The following is an 18,295-nucleotide window of genomic DNA, read 5'->3' on the forward strand; positions in this document are numbered from 1 at the left end:
AGTTAACCATCGGGACTGGGAGAGGGAGTGGGACTGAGGAGAGTTAACCATCGGGACTGGGGAGAGTTAACCATCGGGACTGGGGAGAGTTAACCATCGGGACTGGGGAGAGTTAACCATCGGGACTGGGGAGAGTTAACCATCGGGACTGGGGAGAGTTAACCATTGGGACTGGGGAGAGTTAACCATCGGGACTGGGGAGAATTAACCTTTGGAACTGGGAGAGGGAGAGTGGGACTGGGGAGCAGAGTGTAACCGGGTCGATGTTGCTTGGGGTGAGGAGACATCTAATGGGGCAGACAATCAAGGGGGAGAGAACAAAAATGGATAGTGATCGTAAAATAAAACTATTTTTAAAAAAACTATCCAAGGCAGCCTTTTGCTGCAATCAATTGCCTGTTTCTGCTGCTTTCTCCCTGATCTCACCATAATTTCAGCACAAACAATACTGGGACTCATTTTAAATACTACCCTGCTGTATTTGGGATGGGGGAGGGGGAGAACTGGCCAAAACAGCTGTTTCTAACAGAACATCTTTAGCCCAACAAGATGGCTTGAAATCTGGTGGTTTCCAGATTAAATGTGTGTGGATGACAGTTAGTCTCCATGTTTGCCCCACACGATCGTGTCAGATCTGTAAATCAATCTCAAGGTCCCACATTAAAAGCCCCCAGAGTGTGGTGTCCATCTGTCTGCTGCTGAACGCCACTGTCCGGTTTCATCGTCCCCCAGTAATATTTAAACTGATACATTAAAACAAAAGGTACCATGCCACATATAAACACTGCCTTCACCTTTCCGTGCACAATAAAGGTTTCGTGTGTTCAAATCCCTCCATGCCCTCGCCCCTCCCTATCTCTGCACCCTCCTCTGACCCTACAACCCTCCGAGATCTCTACGCTCCTCCAATTCTGGCCTCTTGCGTATCCCCGATTTTCATCGCTCCACCATTGATGGCCATGCCTTCAGCTGTTTAGGCCCTAGGCTCTAGAATTCTCTCCCTAAACCACTCTGCCTCGCTACTTCTCTCATCCCCTTTAAAACGCTCCTTCAAACCTACTTTTTTGACCAAGCATTTGGTCACCTGTCCCAATGTCTCCTTCTTTGACTCGGCATTAATCTTTGTCTGATCACGCTCCTGTGAAGCGCCTTGCGAAGTTTTACTTTATTAAAGCCACAATATAAATGCAAGTAGTTGTTATCTGATGACTTGACTACTTGGCAGGTGTAGTAGACCCCTGGCCGTGAAACACCCTTCATCAAACCTAGAAACCACTTAGAAAGAGCTCCCCCGCCCCACCGTACCGCACCTTGCCCCCTCCTCTTCCTCACCTCCTCCTGGACGACGATCAGGGGATACTTGTCCTCTGACAGGAAGTTAAAGAGACACCAGAGCTTGAAGGCGTCTCTCTCCGAGATCAGGCCCTGGCCACTCGAGGGTTTGTAGTTCTTCTTGGCAGTTAATGTCCAGCAAAGGTCGTTGAACGTTTCTTTGACAAAATTACCATCTTGCACCTGGAATAAAAAGGGACATCACATTGGGAGTGTCAGTCAGAGAAAGCCTGTTATACGAATGACATCGAGAATTAGGGAAGGAAAAATATTTGGGCACAGGTGGCAGCTTTTCTGCTGAAAGCTCCTCTTGGTAATGAGTGCAGGGCGATCACTTACATGACCGTGAGTCAAAATTGCCCTCAGCACCCAAACTGATGGGTCCTCCTGTCCCCTCAGCTGTAGCTGACTGGTCCTTTCTCCTGCCTGTTCCACCGCTCTGACCCGTCTTCTCACAACAGCAAGGTCCTCCTTGTCTTCACCTTCAACCCAGCAGCCTTCGCCTCCACCAAGCCATTTTCTGCCGTTTCCTCCTCCTACAGTGTGATCCCACCACCAAGCACGGATACTTCTCCCCTCCCCTCTCCGCTTTCCGGGAAGACCATTCTCCGGATCTCCTTCATTCTTCCATCACGCTGACATCTAACTCCCCTTCCTCTTCCACACACAACCACAGCAAATACCCAGCTCTCCCCCCCATCATTGCCCAGGGCCCACACACTCCTACCAAGTGAGACAGCAATTCTTGTATACCTCCTCTCGCCTGGTACACTGCATCCACTGCTCTCGCCTCTGTATCGGAGACTCCAAACGCAGACTGGTTTTATCCATCCCGCACTTCCATCGCTCCACCATTGGCGGCTGTGCCTTCAGCTGCCTGGGCCCCAAGCTCTGGAATTCCCTCCCTAAACCTCTCCGTCTCTCTACCTCGCTCTCCTCCTTTAAGACACTCCTTAAAACCTGTCTCTTTGACCAAGCTTTTGGTCACTTGTCTTAATGTCTCCCTCTTCGACTCAATGTCTATTTTTCACTGATTGTGCCCCTATGAAGCATCGTGGGATGTTTTACTACGTTAAAAGTGCTATATAAATGCAAGTCATTGTTGTTGGCAACTTGTGCCGATTCACAACTCACGAGGTATCTCTTCCTCGCCACAGATTGCTGCCAATTTACACACTAATAACGGCGCGTTTAATGGAGGCGGCTTTGTTTGAAATCACGTTTGGATGCTCGGGATGATCCAAAATTTATTTAATTATATCTGAAGGTTGATCCATGCTGCATTTACCAGCTGAGTTTAAGCCCACACGTTACACAGTAGGGGTGTGTGTGTATATAAGATCTATGTTCGCGCGCAAAGCTACTCCGCCTCAACCTTCCTTCACACGTGGGATGCCCCACCTTCGCCACGTACCGATTGGACGATACCCGTTAGCAACGTGCCAAACAAACCACCAACAAAGACGCTGATTGGATAACAGAGCCGTCAATCAGCACCCGACGTCAGATGGTACACACTGCAGCCACGGTACGCCGGTGGTGGAGGGAGTGAATGTTTAAGGTGGTGGATGGGGTGCCAATCAAATGGGCTGCTTTGTCCTGGATGGTGTCGCGCTTCTTGAGTGTTGTTGGAGCTGCACTCATCCAGGCAAGTGGAGAGTATCCCATCACACTCCTTACTTGTGCCTTGTAGATGGTGGAAAGGCTTTGGGGAGTCAGGAGGTGAGACACTCGCCGCAGAATACCCAGCCTCTAACCTGCTCTTGTTGCCATGTTATTTATGTGGCTGGTCCAGTTAAGTTTCTGGTCAATGGAGACCCCCAGGATGTTGATGGTGGGGGATTCGGTGATGGTAATGCTGTTGAATGTCAAAGGGAGGTGGTTAGACTCTCGCTTGTTGGAGATAGTCATTGCCTGGCATTTCTGTGGCGCGAATGTTATCTGCCACTTATCAGTCCAAGCCTGAACGTCGTCCAGGTCTTGTTGCATGTGAGCATGGACTGCTTCATTTTTTGAGGAGTTGTGAATGACACTGAACACTGTGCAGTCATCAGCGAACATCCCCATTTCTGACCTTATGTTTCTGTTTATAAACTTTAGTTGGCACCAACAGTAAATGCCTCAATACTCAAACACTGAAATCCAACTGCCGAACAGAAGCCAAACTGGAGTGCAATCTGTAAGCAAACCACTTTGCACTAACCATTTAAAGTAGGGCGGGAGATAGAAGGACAACTGGTCAATGTTTCCATGGACCCCAGTTTGAGAACCAGTGCCTTAAACACTTCGACTGGATCAACGGTATTTCCAATATTTTCTGTTTTTCTTTCATTTGTGCTTGGTCTGTGAGTGACTGGGGTCAATAATTGCCCATCTCTTGCTTATAACTGTAATGATATCAGCAAATAGTGATGGTATTTGCCTGTTTGATTATTTATGCCTTACCAGCATATTTGCCTGATTGATTATTTATGCCTGACCAGCAGAGGGCATGTGAGAGACAAGCAGTTTAGTTTTGGTTTAGTTTTAGATGGATCTCTAAGATGGTGTCTCCTGTAATGCTGTTAACTAAGTTGAACATACTTTAGATAAAAAGTCATTCTCTTTCATGAATGTGTCGTCATTGAACCCACATACAAATCAATACATGGTGTCAGAAGTGATTGAAAGAGATGAAGAGGAAAAATCTGAAGTTAAATCAGCTCTCCACATATTAGCAAGCCAAAAGAGAACATCATTACTTACCATTGGAGAATAGCTAACAAAGTGAAAAAATGGTAGGATTACACCCACCGGCGAAGCTTCAGTTGACAGGTAATGTGGCTGAAAATTGGAGGAGATTCAAACAACGTTTGGAGTTGTATTTAGCGGCAATCGGAGCTGACGAGAAAAGTGATAAAATGAAAGCGTCAGTGTTCTTGCATGTCGTGGGTGATGAAGCGCTGGAGGTGTATAATAACTTCACATTCGCTGCTGATGGAGACAAAATGAAGCTAGATAAAATAATGGAACAGTTTGAGGCCTACTGCATACCTAAACGTAACGTGATGTTTGAGAGGCACAGATTTTTCACATGTGTACAGAAAACGGGAGCGACTATTGATCAGTATGTGACTGAACTGAGAAACAGAAGCAAAACGTGTGAATTTGGGGGACTGACAGACTCGCTGATAAAAGACGGACTGGTGTGTGGTATTCCAGGTAATGGTCTAAGGGAAAGACTGCTAAGAGAGCAAGATCTAGACCTGGGAAAAGCCATAGCACTGTGTAGGGCTACAGAGACTGTGAAGTCGCAGGCAAAGGAGCTGTTCAGTGACAGTAGCTGCAATGTGGATGCAGTGAGAATGAACAGACACAAACCGTTTAACAAAAAGAGCGCCAATGTGAAAAAAGAGGCGTGGCCAGCGAACAAAAATGAAAGGGACAATCGAAAGTCATGTAGTCGATGCGGTACACAGCATACACCAAAAAAGTGTCCAGCGTATGGTAAAAAATGCAATAGTTGCAACAAAAACAACCATTATGCCCGTTGCTGTAAGAACCAAGCGCTACAAAGCAAGGTCCATACAGTAGATGAAAGTGAGATAGAGGAGTTCTACATGGATGTTGTGTCTGAAAACAAAAAAGAAAAAAGAGACTGGATGTTGACACTAAAAGTGAATGACATACACATTCCATTTAAATTGGATACTGGAGCATAAGTTAATGTGATATCAGAGACTGATTTTAAGAAAATTAGACCCACACCAAAGATACATGGAATCAAAGTGAAGGTGACAGGATACTCAGGTACTGATATACCAGTGAAAGGAAGATGCATTGTCAAAGTGACACACAAGGACAGAGAGCACACGCTAGCATTAATCGTGGTGCCAAAGGATGTGCAAGCCATACTAGTTTTAAAAGCCTGTGAGAGACTGAACCTGGTAAAGAGAGTCCTCGTTGTGGAAAGCGAAGGAGAGACAGTCTATGATGAACTCATGAAAGAGTACAACGACCTATTTCAGGGTCTAGGCTGCCTTCCAGGAGAACACACGATCAGAGTAGATAAAAGTATGACACCGGTCATACATCCATGCAGAAAAGTTCCATTTGCTCTTCAAAAGCAACTGAAGGCAGAGTTGGACAGGATGGAAAGCCTGAACGTGATTCAGAAGATAGATGAGCCAAATGAGTGGGTGAGTTCCCTCGTCGTTGTGGACAAAAGGAATGGAAAGCTCAGAATTTGCCTGGATCCAAGAGATCTAAACAGAGCAATAAAGAGAGAGCACTTCAAGCTTCCTACACGTGAGGAAATCATGGCACAGTTTGCAAATGCAAAGTATTTCAGCAAGTTAGATGCATCATCAGGATTTTGGCAGATGAAACTGGACGAGGCAAGTTCAAGACTGTGCACGTTCAACAGTCCATTTGGCAGATACAGATTCCTAAGGTTACCATTTGGCATTGCCTCAGCTCCTGAAGTGTATCACAAAACTATCCATATGATCTATGAGCACCTGGGGGGATGACATCATAGTATGAGGAACCACGAGAACTGAGCATGACGAGAGACTGAAAAAAGTGCTGGAAGCAACAAGGAAAACAAACCTGAAGCTGAATAGAGAGAAATGCCAGCTCGGGGTGACAGAACTGACATTCGTGGGAGATATCCTTAGCAGTGAGGGCATCAGACCAGATCCCAGAAAGGTGTCCGCCATTGAGAATGTGCCAAAGCCACAATGCAAAAAGGACGTGCAGAGGTTTAATGGAATGATCAACTACATGGGTAAATTCATATCCAACCTCTCAGAAAAGATGGCGCCACTGAGAAGACTAACTGAAAAGAACATAGAATGGGAATGGAATCATGAGCATGAGAAGTCATGGAGCGATCTAAAGAAACTGCTCACAGAGGAACCAGTTCTGAGGTTTTATGACCCAGCGAGACCCATCAAGATATCATCAGATACATCACAGAGTGGGCTCGGTGCCGTTCTTCTGCAAAAATATGACTACTGGCAACCTATTGCATATGCATCGCGCTCAATGACAGACGCGGAGACGCGATATGCTCAAATAGAAAAGGAGCTGCTCAGCATCACATACACCTGTGAAAGATTTCACCAGTTTGTGTCAGGACAAGCAATCAGTGTAGAGACTGACCATAAGCCCTTGATTGCATTGTTCCAAAAGCCACTAAATAGCTGTCCACTTAGAATACAAAGAATGATGATCAGGCTGCAACGCTATACACTGAATGTTGCGTACACACCGGGTAAACTGATGTATACAGCAGACACGTTGTCCAGAGCTGTAGACCCAAGTGAGCCCGCAAACACCAAAATGGATGAAAAAGTGAACGCCTACGTGGACATGATCACAAGTGCACTGCCCATAGCAGATGCAAAAATGGAGCTCATAAAGACTGAGACAAACAAAGATGAAACAATGAGATGACTGAGGAAAAGCATCTTGGATGGATGGCCCAACATGAAGCAAGACTGCTCACCTGACATGGCAGAGTACTGGAACTGCAAGGCGGAACTATCAGTGGTTGAAGACATCATCCACAAAGGAAGTAAAATAGTTATCCCAAAGAGTCTGAGAAAAGAGATGCTAAAAAGGATCTATGGAGGACATCTGGGAATCGAAAAGTGTAAGAAAAGAGCACGAGAGGTGATGTACTGGCCACGAATCAACCAAGATGTGACAAATGAGGTGTCAAACTGCACAATATGCCTGAAATATCGAGCAAGCAATCCGGTAGAACCACTAAAGCCACACCCAGCGCCAGACAGACCTTACCAGAAGGTAGGCGCTGACCTATTCGTATGTCAAGGGAAGGACTATCTTGTAGTCACAGATTATTACTCCCTGTATCCAGAGGTTTGTAGACTGTACACCACCACTGCAGATGCTGTGATAACATGTATGAAAGCCATATTCTCCAGACATGGCGTGGCAAGCGAGGTCTTCACAGACAACGGACCACAGTTTTACAATGCAAGTTTCCGACACTTTGCCAAAGAGTGGGACTTTGTCCACACAACGTCAAGTCCTCACTTTCCACAGTCCAATGGACTAGTGGAAAAATCGGTCCAGACAGTGAAAAGACTGATGTACAAGGCAAAAGACAGTGGAACTGACTTCTACCAGAGCATGCTTGTATACCGCACAACGCCGCTCGAGTGTGGTATGTCACCAGCCCAACTCCTTATGGGACATCTGCTAAGGTCAAACCTACCCATCCCGGAGAACCTCCTGAAAACAAAAGAGGGGGAGAAAGTGAGGAAGTTCAAAGAACAACAGAAAGAAAAGCAAAAGTACTACTATTACAGAGGAACACAAAACCTACCTGAACTCCACACTGGTGACCAAGTAAGGTTCAAAGACAAAACAAACATATGGACTCAGAAGGGAACTGTCCTGAGTGAAGTTCAACCAAGATCATACACCATTCAAACAGATGAGGGTGCTGTTCTGCGAAGAAATCGTCGAGATCTTCTCATGGGACCAACCACAGCAGGTCAAAAGACTGATACTGTTGAACAACCTGATCACACAGCAGGTCAAAAGACTGATACTGTTGAACAACCTGATCACACAGCTGAGAAACCATCATCTGAGGCAACAACTCAGATTCAAGGACAATCAATCAGAAAATCCTCAAGACGTGTGAAGCCTCCTGAGAGACTCATTGAGCAAATTTAAGGACTCTTGTTATAGAAGGAAGTAATGTTATCTTATTCTTTCTTCAAGTTCTAGGTATTTACATATTTCATGTGAACACACAAAACAAGGTTAAAAAACCTTGATCATGATAATGATAATGTAAGTTCATTAAGTGTTACAGTTAAAATGCAGAGTAATACAAAGAAAACATGTTGTTAGATAAAAGTAAAATACTTTTGTTTTAAGAAAGGGAGATGTAATGATATCAGCAAATAGTGATGGTATTTGCCTGTTTGATTATTTATGCCTTACCAGCATATTTGCCTGATTGATTATTTATGCCTGACCAGCAGAGGGCATGTGAGAGACAAGCAGTTTAGTTTTGGTTTCATTTTAGATGGATCTCTAAGATGGTGTCTCCTGTAATGCTGTTAACTGAGTTGAACATACTTTAGATAAAAAGTCATTCTCTTTCATGAATGTGTCGTCATTGAACCCACATACAAATCAATACAATAACTAGCCGGCTTGCAAATGGATTCGGTCCACCATGTAGTGTGGGACTGGAGTCACATGTAGGCCAGACTGGGTAGGGGTGGTAAATTCCCTTCCCTGAAGGACATTAATGAACCTCTACAACAATCCTTCTCATGGTCATTTCCTAATGCCAGCTACAAATGACCAGATTTATTGAACTCAAGTTCGCAACTTGCCCTGGTGGGGTTTGAACTGACAGCCTCTGGGTTACTGGTCCAGGACCACAACCACAACTCAGCATTGGGCAAACAGGAACTGGAGTGGCCCAGACAGGGGAGGCAGAAAATAGCAATGGTGGGAGACGGGATACAGACGGGGGGACGGGATACAGACGGGGGGACGGGATACAGACGGGGGGACGGGATACAGACGGGGGGACGGGATACAGACAGGGAGACGGGATACAGACGGGGAGACGGGATACAGACGGGGAGACGGGATACAGACGGGGGGGACGGGATACAGACGGGGGGACGGGATACAGACGGGGGGACGGGATACAGACGGGGGGATGGGATACAGACGGGGAGACGGGATACAGACGGGGAGACGGGATACAGACGGGGTGATGTGCTGACAGAATGAATGAATTAGTGAAAGTGAAACATATATTCAAAGGAACCGGTGGCCTGATTTTGAGAGAGATCAGTCTCCAGATACAGTGGATCATCACCTTCTCAAGAGTTCGTCACGTGAGGACCAGCACTGGACTAGACCCCAAATATAAATAAATCTCATCCATTCGAGGTCACGTTCGACAGTTTTATCGCTGCCCTCCTTCCAGTGTAACGTCAGGTTCAGCTCCCAGCACCAGATAAGGAGGAAACACAAGGTCACGCCTGCTCACTGCCTGTCCAAAGGCAGATTTCCCAGAGGGTGGGTCGCCTGGCATGATGCGATGGTTTCCATGGTGGAACAGCCTGCCAACATTCACCATGTCGGCTCAGAAGCCAAGAATAACGATTCAGGGGCGAGGGAGCGATTTAGCTACACCCGAGCAGCAGTCGGCCCCTCCAGGGGGCCGAGGAGGGGGAGAGGGAAACCCCGAGGGAGACAATCTCTAACCCCACTCATTCCAGTCACTCCTCCTGTATGGTAAATATTTGGGATTTAGCTGTCCCAGCAGAGACTTTGCCTGATGGAATCGTAAGTCGGCCTCCAGGCGTGGAGAGCATTCCTGCAGCCTTCGCTATCCTCCACCCATCAACAGTGCTCACCGGCCCCACCCCACCCCGCCTCCAATCCCCACTGATCCCGCTCACCGACTCCCCCAGTGTCCAATCCCCACTGATCCCGCTCACCGACCCTCCACAGTGTTCAATCCCCACCGATCCCGCTCACCGACCCCCCGCCGCCTCCAATCCCCACTGATCCCGCTCACCGACCGACCCGCCTCCAATCCCCACTGATCCCACTCACCGACTCCCCCAGTGTCCAATCCCCACTGATCCCACTCACCGACTCCGCCCCCAGTGTCCAATCCCCACTGATCCCGCTCGCCGACGCCCCCGTGTCCAATCCCCACTGATCCCGCTCACCGACTCCCCCAGTGTCCAATCCCCACTGATCCCGCTCACCAACCCCCCCAGTGTCCAATCCCCACTGATCCCGCTCACCGACTCCCCCAGTGTCCAATCCCCACTGATCCCACTCACCGACTTCCCCAGTGTCCAATCCCCACTGATCCCGCTCACCGACTACCCCCAGTGTCCAATCCCCACTGATCCCGCTCACCGACTCCCCCAGTATCCCATCCCCACTGATCCCGCTCACCGACTCCCCCAGTGTCCAATCCCCACTGATCCCGCTCACCGACCCTCCACAGTGTCCAATCCCCACTGATCCCGCTCACCGACCCTCCCCAGTGTCCAATCCCCACTAATCCCGCTCACCGACCCTCCACAGTGTCCAATCCCCACTGATCCCACTCACCGACCCTCCAGTGTCCAATCCCCACTGATCCCGCTCACCGACCCCCCCCAGTGTCCAATCCCCACTGATCCCGCTCACCGACCCTCCAGTGTCCAATCCCCACTGATCCCGTTCACCGACCTCCCCAGTGTCTTATCCCCACTGATCCCGCTCACCGACCCCCCCCAGTGTCCAATCCCCACTGATCCCGCTCACCAACCCCCCCAGTGTCCAATTCCCACTGATCCCACTCACCGATCGCCCCCAGTGTCCAATCCCCACTGATCCCGCTCATTGACCCCCCCAGAGTCCAATCCCCACAGATCCCGCTCACCGACCCCCCCCAGAGTCCAATCCCCACTGATCCCGCTCGCCGACCCTCCCCAGTGTCCAATCCCCACTGATCCCGCTCACCGACTCCCCCAGTGTCCAATCCCCACTGATACCGCTCACCGACTCCCCCAGTGTCCAATCCCCACTGATCCCGCTCACCGACCCCCCCCAGTGTCCAATCACCACTGATCCCGCTCGCCAACCGTCCCCAGTGTCCAATCACCACTGATCCCGCTCATAACGCCCCCAGGGTCCAATCCCCACTGATCCCACTCGCCGACCCTCCCCAGTGTCCAATCCCCACTGATTCCACTCACCGACCTTCCACAGTGCCCAATCCCCACTGATCCCGCTCACCGACCCCCCCAGAGTCCAATCCCCACTGATCCCGCTCACCGACCCCCCCAGTGTCCAATCCCCACTGATTCCACTCACCGACCCTCCACAGTGCCCAATCCCCACTGATCCCGCTCACCGACCCCCCCAGAGTCCAATCCCCACTGATCCTGCTCACCGACCCCCCCAGAGTCCAATCCCCACTGATCCTGCTCACCGACCCCCCCAGAGTCCAATCCCCACTGATCCCGCTCGCCGACCCACCCCAGTGTCCAATCCCCACTGATCCCGCTCACCGGCCCCCCCAGTTTCCAATCCCCACTGATCCCGCTCACCGACCCCACCCAGTGTCCAATCCCCACTGATCCGCTCACCGACCCCACCCAGTGCCCAATCCCCACTGATCGCGCTCACCGACCCCACCCAGTGTCAAATCCCCACTGATCCCACTCACCGACCCTCCACCCACCTCTAACCCCCACTGATCCCGCTCACTGAACCCCCCATGTCAAATCCCCACTGATCCCAGTCGCCGACCCTCCCCAGTGTCCAATCCCCACTGATCCTGCTCACCGACCCCCCCAGTGTCCAATCCCCACTGATCCCGCTCACCGACCCCCCACAGTGTCCAATTGCCACTAATCCCGCTCATAACGCCCCCAGGGTCCAATCCCCACTGATCCCACTCGCCGACCCTCCCCAGTGTCCAATCCCTACTGATCCTGCTCACCAACCCCCCAGTGTCCAATCCCCACTGATCCCGCTCACCGACCCCCCCAGTGTCTAATCCCCACTGATCCCGCTCACCGACCCCCCCGTGTCCAATCCCCACTGATCCCGCTCACCGACCCCCCCAGTGTCCAATCCCCACTGATCCCGCTCACCGACCCCCCCAGTGTCTAATCCCCACTGATCCCGCTCACCGACCCCCCCGTGTCCAATCCCCACTGATCCCGCTCACCGACCCTCCCCGCCTCCATTCCCCACTGATCCCGCTTACCGACCCCCCCCCGTGTCCAATTCCCACTGATTCCACTCACCGACCCTCCACAGTGCCCAATCCCCACTGATCCTGCTCACCGACCCCCCCAGAGTCCAATCCCCACTGATCCCGCTCGCTGACCCACCCCAGTGTCCAATCCCCACTGATCCCGCTAACCGGCCCCCCCAGTTTCCAATCCCCACTGATCCCGCTCACCGACCCCACCCAGTGTCCAATCCCCACTGATCCTGCTCACCGACCCCACCCAGTGTCAAATCCCCACTGATCCCGCTCACCGACCCTCCACCCACCTCTAATCCCCACTGATCCCGCTCACCGACCCCCCCCGTGTCAAATCCCCACTGATCCCAGTCGCTGACCCTCCCCAGTGTCCAATCCCCACTGATCCTGCTCACCGACCCCCCCAGTGTCCAATCCCCACTGATCCCACTCACCGACCCTCCACCCACCTCTAATCCCCACTGACCCCGCTCACCGACTCCCCCAGTGTCTAATCCCCACTGATCCCACTCAACGACCCCCCAGTGTCTAATCCCCACTGATCCCGCTCACCGACCCTCCACCCGCCTCTAATCCCCACTGATCCCGCTCACCAACTCCCCCAGTGTCTAATCCCCACTGATCCCGCTCGCCAACCCTCCACAGTGCCCAATCCCCACTGATCCCGCTCACTGACACTCCACAGTGCCCAATCCCCACTGATCCCGCTCACCGACCCCCCCCAGCGTCTAATCCCCACTTATCCCGCTCACCGACCCCCCCCAGTGTCTAATCCCCACTGATCCCGCTCCCCGACCCCCCCAGTGTCTAATCCCCACTGATCCCGCTCGCCAACCCTCCACAGTGCCCAATCCCCACTGATCCCGCTCCCCGACCCCCCCCAGTGTCTAATCCCCACTGATCCCGCTCACCGACCCGCCCCGCCTCCAATCCCCACTGATCCCGCTCACCGACCCCCCCAGTGTCTATTTCCCACTGATCCCACTCACCGACCCGCCCCGCCTCCAATCCCTACTGATCCCGCTCACCGACCCCCCACCTGCCTCTAATCCCCACTGATCCCACTCACCGACCCCCCAGTGTCTAATCCCCACTGATCCCGCTCACCGACCCCCCACCTGCCTCTAATCCCCACTGATCCCACTCACCGAGCCCCCAATGTCCAATCCCCACTGATCCCGCTCACCCCCCCAGTGTCCAATCCCCACTGACCCAGCTCACTGACCCCCCCACCCCATGTCCAGTCCCCACTGCCTCAGCTCATTGACCCCCCACCGTGTCCAATCCCCACTGACCCAGCTCACTGACGCCCCCCCCTGTCCAGTCCCCACTGACCCAGCTCACTGACCTCCCCCATGTCCAGTCCCCACTGACCCAGCTCACTGACCCCACATGTCCAATCCCCACTGACCCAGCTCACTGACCCCACATGTCCAATCCCCACTGCCTCAGCTCACCAACATCCCACCATGTCTAATCTCCACTGATCCTGCTAAAAGCGCTGCTGAGTGGCTGCATGCTCAGCAAGGGGCCCAAGTTCATGCAAGGCTAGCACCAATTAAAGCCAGCCTGCACCTCTTAAAGGGGAGGTGCAGTTTAACAACACCAGGTGCTGGAAGTAATGTGCCAAGAGAAATTCCCTTTTGCAAACAGAGAAAGGACTCCAAGGTTCTCAGACGTAGCACTGGCAGCCTTAGTACAGGTGGTGGAAAGGAGGAGAGGTCCTGTTTCCAAAGGGGACCAGGAGGTCCTCCGGACAGACACTGCGAAGGCAGTGGGAGCAGATAGCCACGGAGGCCAGTGCCAACAGTGTTGTCCCGAGGACCTGGATGCAGTGCCGGAAGAAATTCAATGAGCTCTCACGAGTAGTCAATGTCAGTGAATGAATCTTCAAATACCATAACACACAAACTGCACCACTAGCCTCTCACACTGCTCATTTCACCATACCCCCAGTACTCATCTACCAACAATCTCTATCAATCACGACTCATACCTCACATTCATATGCTCCATCTCACCCTCACACACTTACTACTGCTGCAAACCTCACACCCATATTTCCAGCTTGCACACACTGCCAGCTATTCAACCATGACAGCCACATCACCCAAACACATTGAACCACACTCACCGACACACTTCCCTCTCTCTTGCAGGACAAGGTGGCGCACAACCGTAGGCAGCAGCAGCTTACCGGAGGGGGACAGGCGCACCTCCATATCCTGACCCCACTCGAGGAGACGGTGCTCGGCATAATTGGAGTGGCTGTGACTGAGGACATGGTGCTGAAACAATTGAACATAACGGTACGCTCATACCTAATCCTCCTTCTCATACCCCACTTCCCCCTCATCCCACAATCTCTTGTGACCTACAAGCTGCAGATGCATCTCTTGCTTCCCCCCCCACCCCTCATCACAACCCTACCCTTGTGTCATTCTCATTTCAGAGACCCAAGAAATCCAACCTGGCCAGGCAGTGGTGGAAGAGGAGAGTGATGATGAAGAAGAAACACTATCACTCGATCGGACACTCGCAGCCACCAGCTCAGATACTGCCACTGGCCAGACTTTACAGGGTAGCTTAGAGGCGGACTCTGCACGTGGCGAGTCACTGGGCATGAGTGGGCTGCAGCCAGGGCAGGGGGAAAGGATAGCGCTGGTGCCAGCTCCCCGGAGGGTGAGGTCAAACACAAGTTCTGCTGCACAGGACTCAGATGAAAACTTTGATTGGGCGGCCTACAGAACAAAGCTGATGGGTACGCACAACAAAATGCTTGGTGCATTGGCAGGCCTGCCAGAAAGCAATGTTGAGGAACATGGAGGAGTCCAGCACAGGGCTTTGGGCAGAGCTTGGAGCCCATCCTTTCCAGTGTAGAAGAGGTGGGCAGATCCATTAGCGACTTATGGACCCAACCATGATACAACATCTGATGGCCGATGTCTCAGCTTCCACTGCAGCACAAGCAGAAGCCACCCAACGTCCGAGTGCTGCAGTGGAAGCTCAGACTGAAGTTCTGCAAGCTCAGCTTGCTGCCATGCAAGCACAGACTACTGCCATCATGGCTGTGGTTACCAGTGTTGAAAGGGGCTGGCAGGGTCTCACAGCAATCCAACAATCTGTCCTCCAACAGATTACTAGGATTGCTGAGGCGCCGACCCGGAAGAGTGGCAGTGGCTCCGTGGAGGACGACCCTGCTGTCCTCTCAGGATGACTACATTCATCCTCCCACCCCTGCCACTCCACCAGTGCCCTTTCTGTTGCCTGTCAGCCAGCCAGCCCAGACTGCTGCCATACCGAAGTGGTACAGTCCGAAGCCAGGCCTACTAGGCCCAGAGCTGCTCAAGGTCGTCCTGCAAGGTCATCTGGAGTCTCTCCCAATGAAAGTCAGCAGCCTTCCACCAGCCATGCTGCAGCCACTGGGGCAGCACTGCATAGGAGCACTAGGACAGGCAAAGGCACACTGAAGACACTAAGGGAATGCACAAGGATGATTAGTTGACCATTGAATGAAATATTGTAATGATTTGATTCATAAATCAAATCATCATTACAATAAATCGGAAGGTGTTTGACAAAGTACCACAGGAAGGCTGGTTAACAAAATTGAGGCTCATGGAATAGATGGGTCAATGGCAGCTTGGATAAGGAATTAGCTTAAGGACAGAAAACAGCAAGTTGTGGTAAATGGCTGCTTTTCAGACTGGAGGATGGTAGACAGTGGTGTTCCCCAAGGGTCAGTGCTGGGGCCACTGCTTTTTTTAATATATAAATGACCTGTATATTGGAATATACAGAGTAGAGTTTCTAAATTTGCCAATGACACCAAACTTGGGGGTGTGGCAAACAGTGATGATGATACCAATCGACTGCAACAGGACATAGAAAGGCCAGCGGAATGGGCAGATAAGTGGCAGATGGAATTTAATACAGAGAAGTGTGAGGTGATGCATTTTGGCAGAAGGAACAGGGAGAGGCAATATACACTTAATGGCACAGTTTTAAAGAGTGTGCAGGGACAGAGGGACCTGGGATTTAATATGCATAGGTCCTTGAAGGTGGCAGGACATACTGAGAGAGTGGTTAGCAAAGTATATGGGATCTTGGGTTTCATAAATAGAGGTATTGAGTACAAAAATAGAGAAGTTATGCTGAACCTTTATAAAGCACTGGTTAGGCCACAACTGGAGTATTGTGTCCAGTTCTGGTCACCACACTTTAGGAAGGATGTGAAGGCCCTTGAGAGGGTGCAGAGGAGATTTACCAGAATGGTTCCGGGGATGGGGATCTTAGCTACAAGGACAGGTTGGAGAAGCTGGATTTGTTTTCATTAGAGCAAAGAAGGTTGAGGGGTGATTTGAGAGAGGTGTACAAGATTATGACGGGTTTAGATAGGCTAGACTGTTCCCACTAGTTGATGGTACAAGGACTAGGAGACACAGATTCAAGGTTTTGGGCAAGAGATACAGGGGGGATGTGAGGAAAAACTTTTTTACGCAGCGAGTGGTGAGGACCTGGAACTCGCTGCCGACGGAAGTGGTGGAAGCGGAGACACTCAATGTTTTCAAGGGGAGACTGGATAGGCACTTGAGGGAAATAAAGTTGCAGGGCTCCGGGGATAGAGCGGGGAATGGGACTGACTGGATTGCTCTACAGAGAGCCGGCACGGGCTCGATGGGCCGAATGGCCTCCTTCTATGCCGTATGGCTCTATGACTATGGGGGAAAAATTCGGTTGGTTAGCGCCTCCTGTTAGCGCCTCCGGGGGGCGCTAGGAACTTAGTGCCCGAGCGCGGCGATTTTAGCCGCTCGGGAAATTGTCCAGTCGTTTTGCGGCAGCGCTAATACTACCGTCACAATCTCCTGTGCCCGCAGATCGTGACGTCAGTCTAGCGTGCAACGCCCCGGTAGTGCCCCAGACTGAAAATTGAGTCGCGCCCCCTGCCTTAGCGCCTGCCGCTAGGAACGACAGGTAGAGGGGAACGTTTTCAAGTCAGGAAGGGGCTGGGGGAGCGCTATTTAAAGGCGGGCGCTTCCTGCCTTTTCTTGTCGGCAACATTTTTGGTTTTAACGTTGTCCTAAGGAGTTTTGGCCCTCAACACCACTTCTGAGGTTCCTAAGCGCCGAGCTCTTTCCGTGGGCCTATCCATTAGTGCTTCCAACACAATTGCTTTTAAGGTCTCTCCAGGCCGAGATTCAAGGCTGCAATGAGCAGGGAGTGGCTGGCCAGCAAGATGGTCCCTCCTCATTATGAACTGGACGGCGGCAGTCTGTCTGGCTTCCATGGTAACTGACATCACCTGAGCTTCGGTAGCGTTCTGAGGTAGCGCCTCGCTCCCTGACGTTTGCCCGTTAAGAGAGGTGTGTAGTGCCTGATTTGATGCTCAAATCACCTCCAGGGATGATAGAGGCGATAATTAGTGCCGGGTGCTAAACTTTACGCCCGGCCGATATTAGCGCCCCAAAATGGGCGATACCCAATTTTTCCCCCGATGACTCTAAAAATGGTTTGGAATGCCTGTTTTGTGGTAGCTTTTATTGTAGCGTTGTGGCCAAGAGGACGTTGCGATGGTCCGTAACAGAGGGAAGGTAAGGTGTGGGACGATTGGTGAATGGGGAATTGGGGTTGCATTCACTGGTACTGCAGTTGGATGAGTCGATCACGGACAGCCCGGGCAGAAAGGGGCTGTCTGGATTGCCTCCTCCCTTTCTCCTCTTCCGCTTCCTCCTCCTCAGCTGCTCGCCGTATGCCTGGTGGGGAGGGCTGGGCCCTTATGATGGCGAGGTTGTGGAGCATGCAGCAAACCACAATGAATCTTGAGACGTGCTCTGGCGAGTACTGCAGGGCTCCCAGAGAGCGGTCCAGGCAGTGGAAGCGTTGTTTAAGGGCGCCAATGGTCTGCTCTGTCAGATTCCGTGTGGCAGCCTGCCTTTCATTGTGTGCGGGCTGCCCACATGTGCATGGGTTGCGCAGCAAAGTCACGAACCAGGTGGTCAGCGGATAGCCCTTGTGCCCAGTAGCACCCTCTAGTTTGTCGTGGTGGCTCAAATGCTGATGGTACAGCGGGCTGGCCCAGAATGAGGGCACCATGACTGCTGCCAGGATACCGAGCATTGACCTGCATGATGCGCTGAGTATGGTCGCACACCAGCTGGACATTGAGGGAGTGGAATCCCTGCCGCTTGC

General features: G+C 51.6%; 1 protein-coding gene across 3 annotated transcripts in view; it reads right to left on the reverse strand.

Annotated features, from left to right (window-relative positions):
* LOC147105969 (differentially expressed in FDCP 6 homolog) overlaps window positions 1–18,295 on the reverse strand; it is a 185,146-nt gene that overhangs the window by 121,499 nt on the left and 45,352 nt on the right. For all 3 annotated transcript variants that reach the window (XM_086008579.1, XM_086008580.1, XM_086008578.1), the window contains exon 3: window positions 1,333–1,515. In XM_086008579.1, the coding sequence (XP_085864705.1) occupies window positions 1,333–1,515 (183 nt within the window). The remainder of the gene's footprint in view (window positions 1–1,332; window positions 1,516–18,295) is intronic.

The sequence above is a fragment of the Somniosus microcephalus genome, chromosome 16 (assembly GCF_052327205.1).
Source record: "Somniosus microcephalus isolate GS21.2 chromosome 16, FLI_Smic_1.0, whole genome shotgun sequence".
In the NCBI taxonomy this organism is placed as follows: Eukaryota; Metazoa; Chordata; class Chondrichthyes; order Squaliformes; family Somniosidae; genus Somniosus; species Somniosus microcephalus.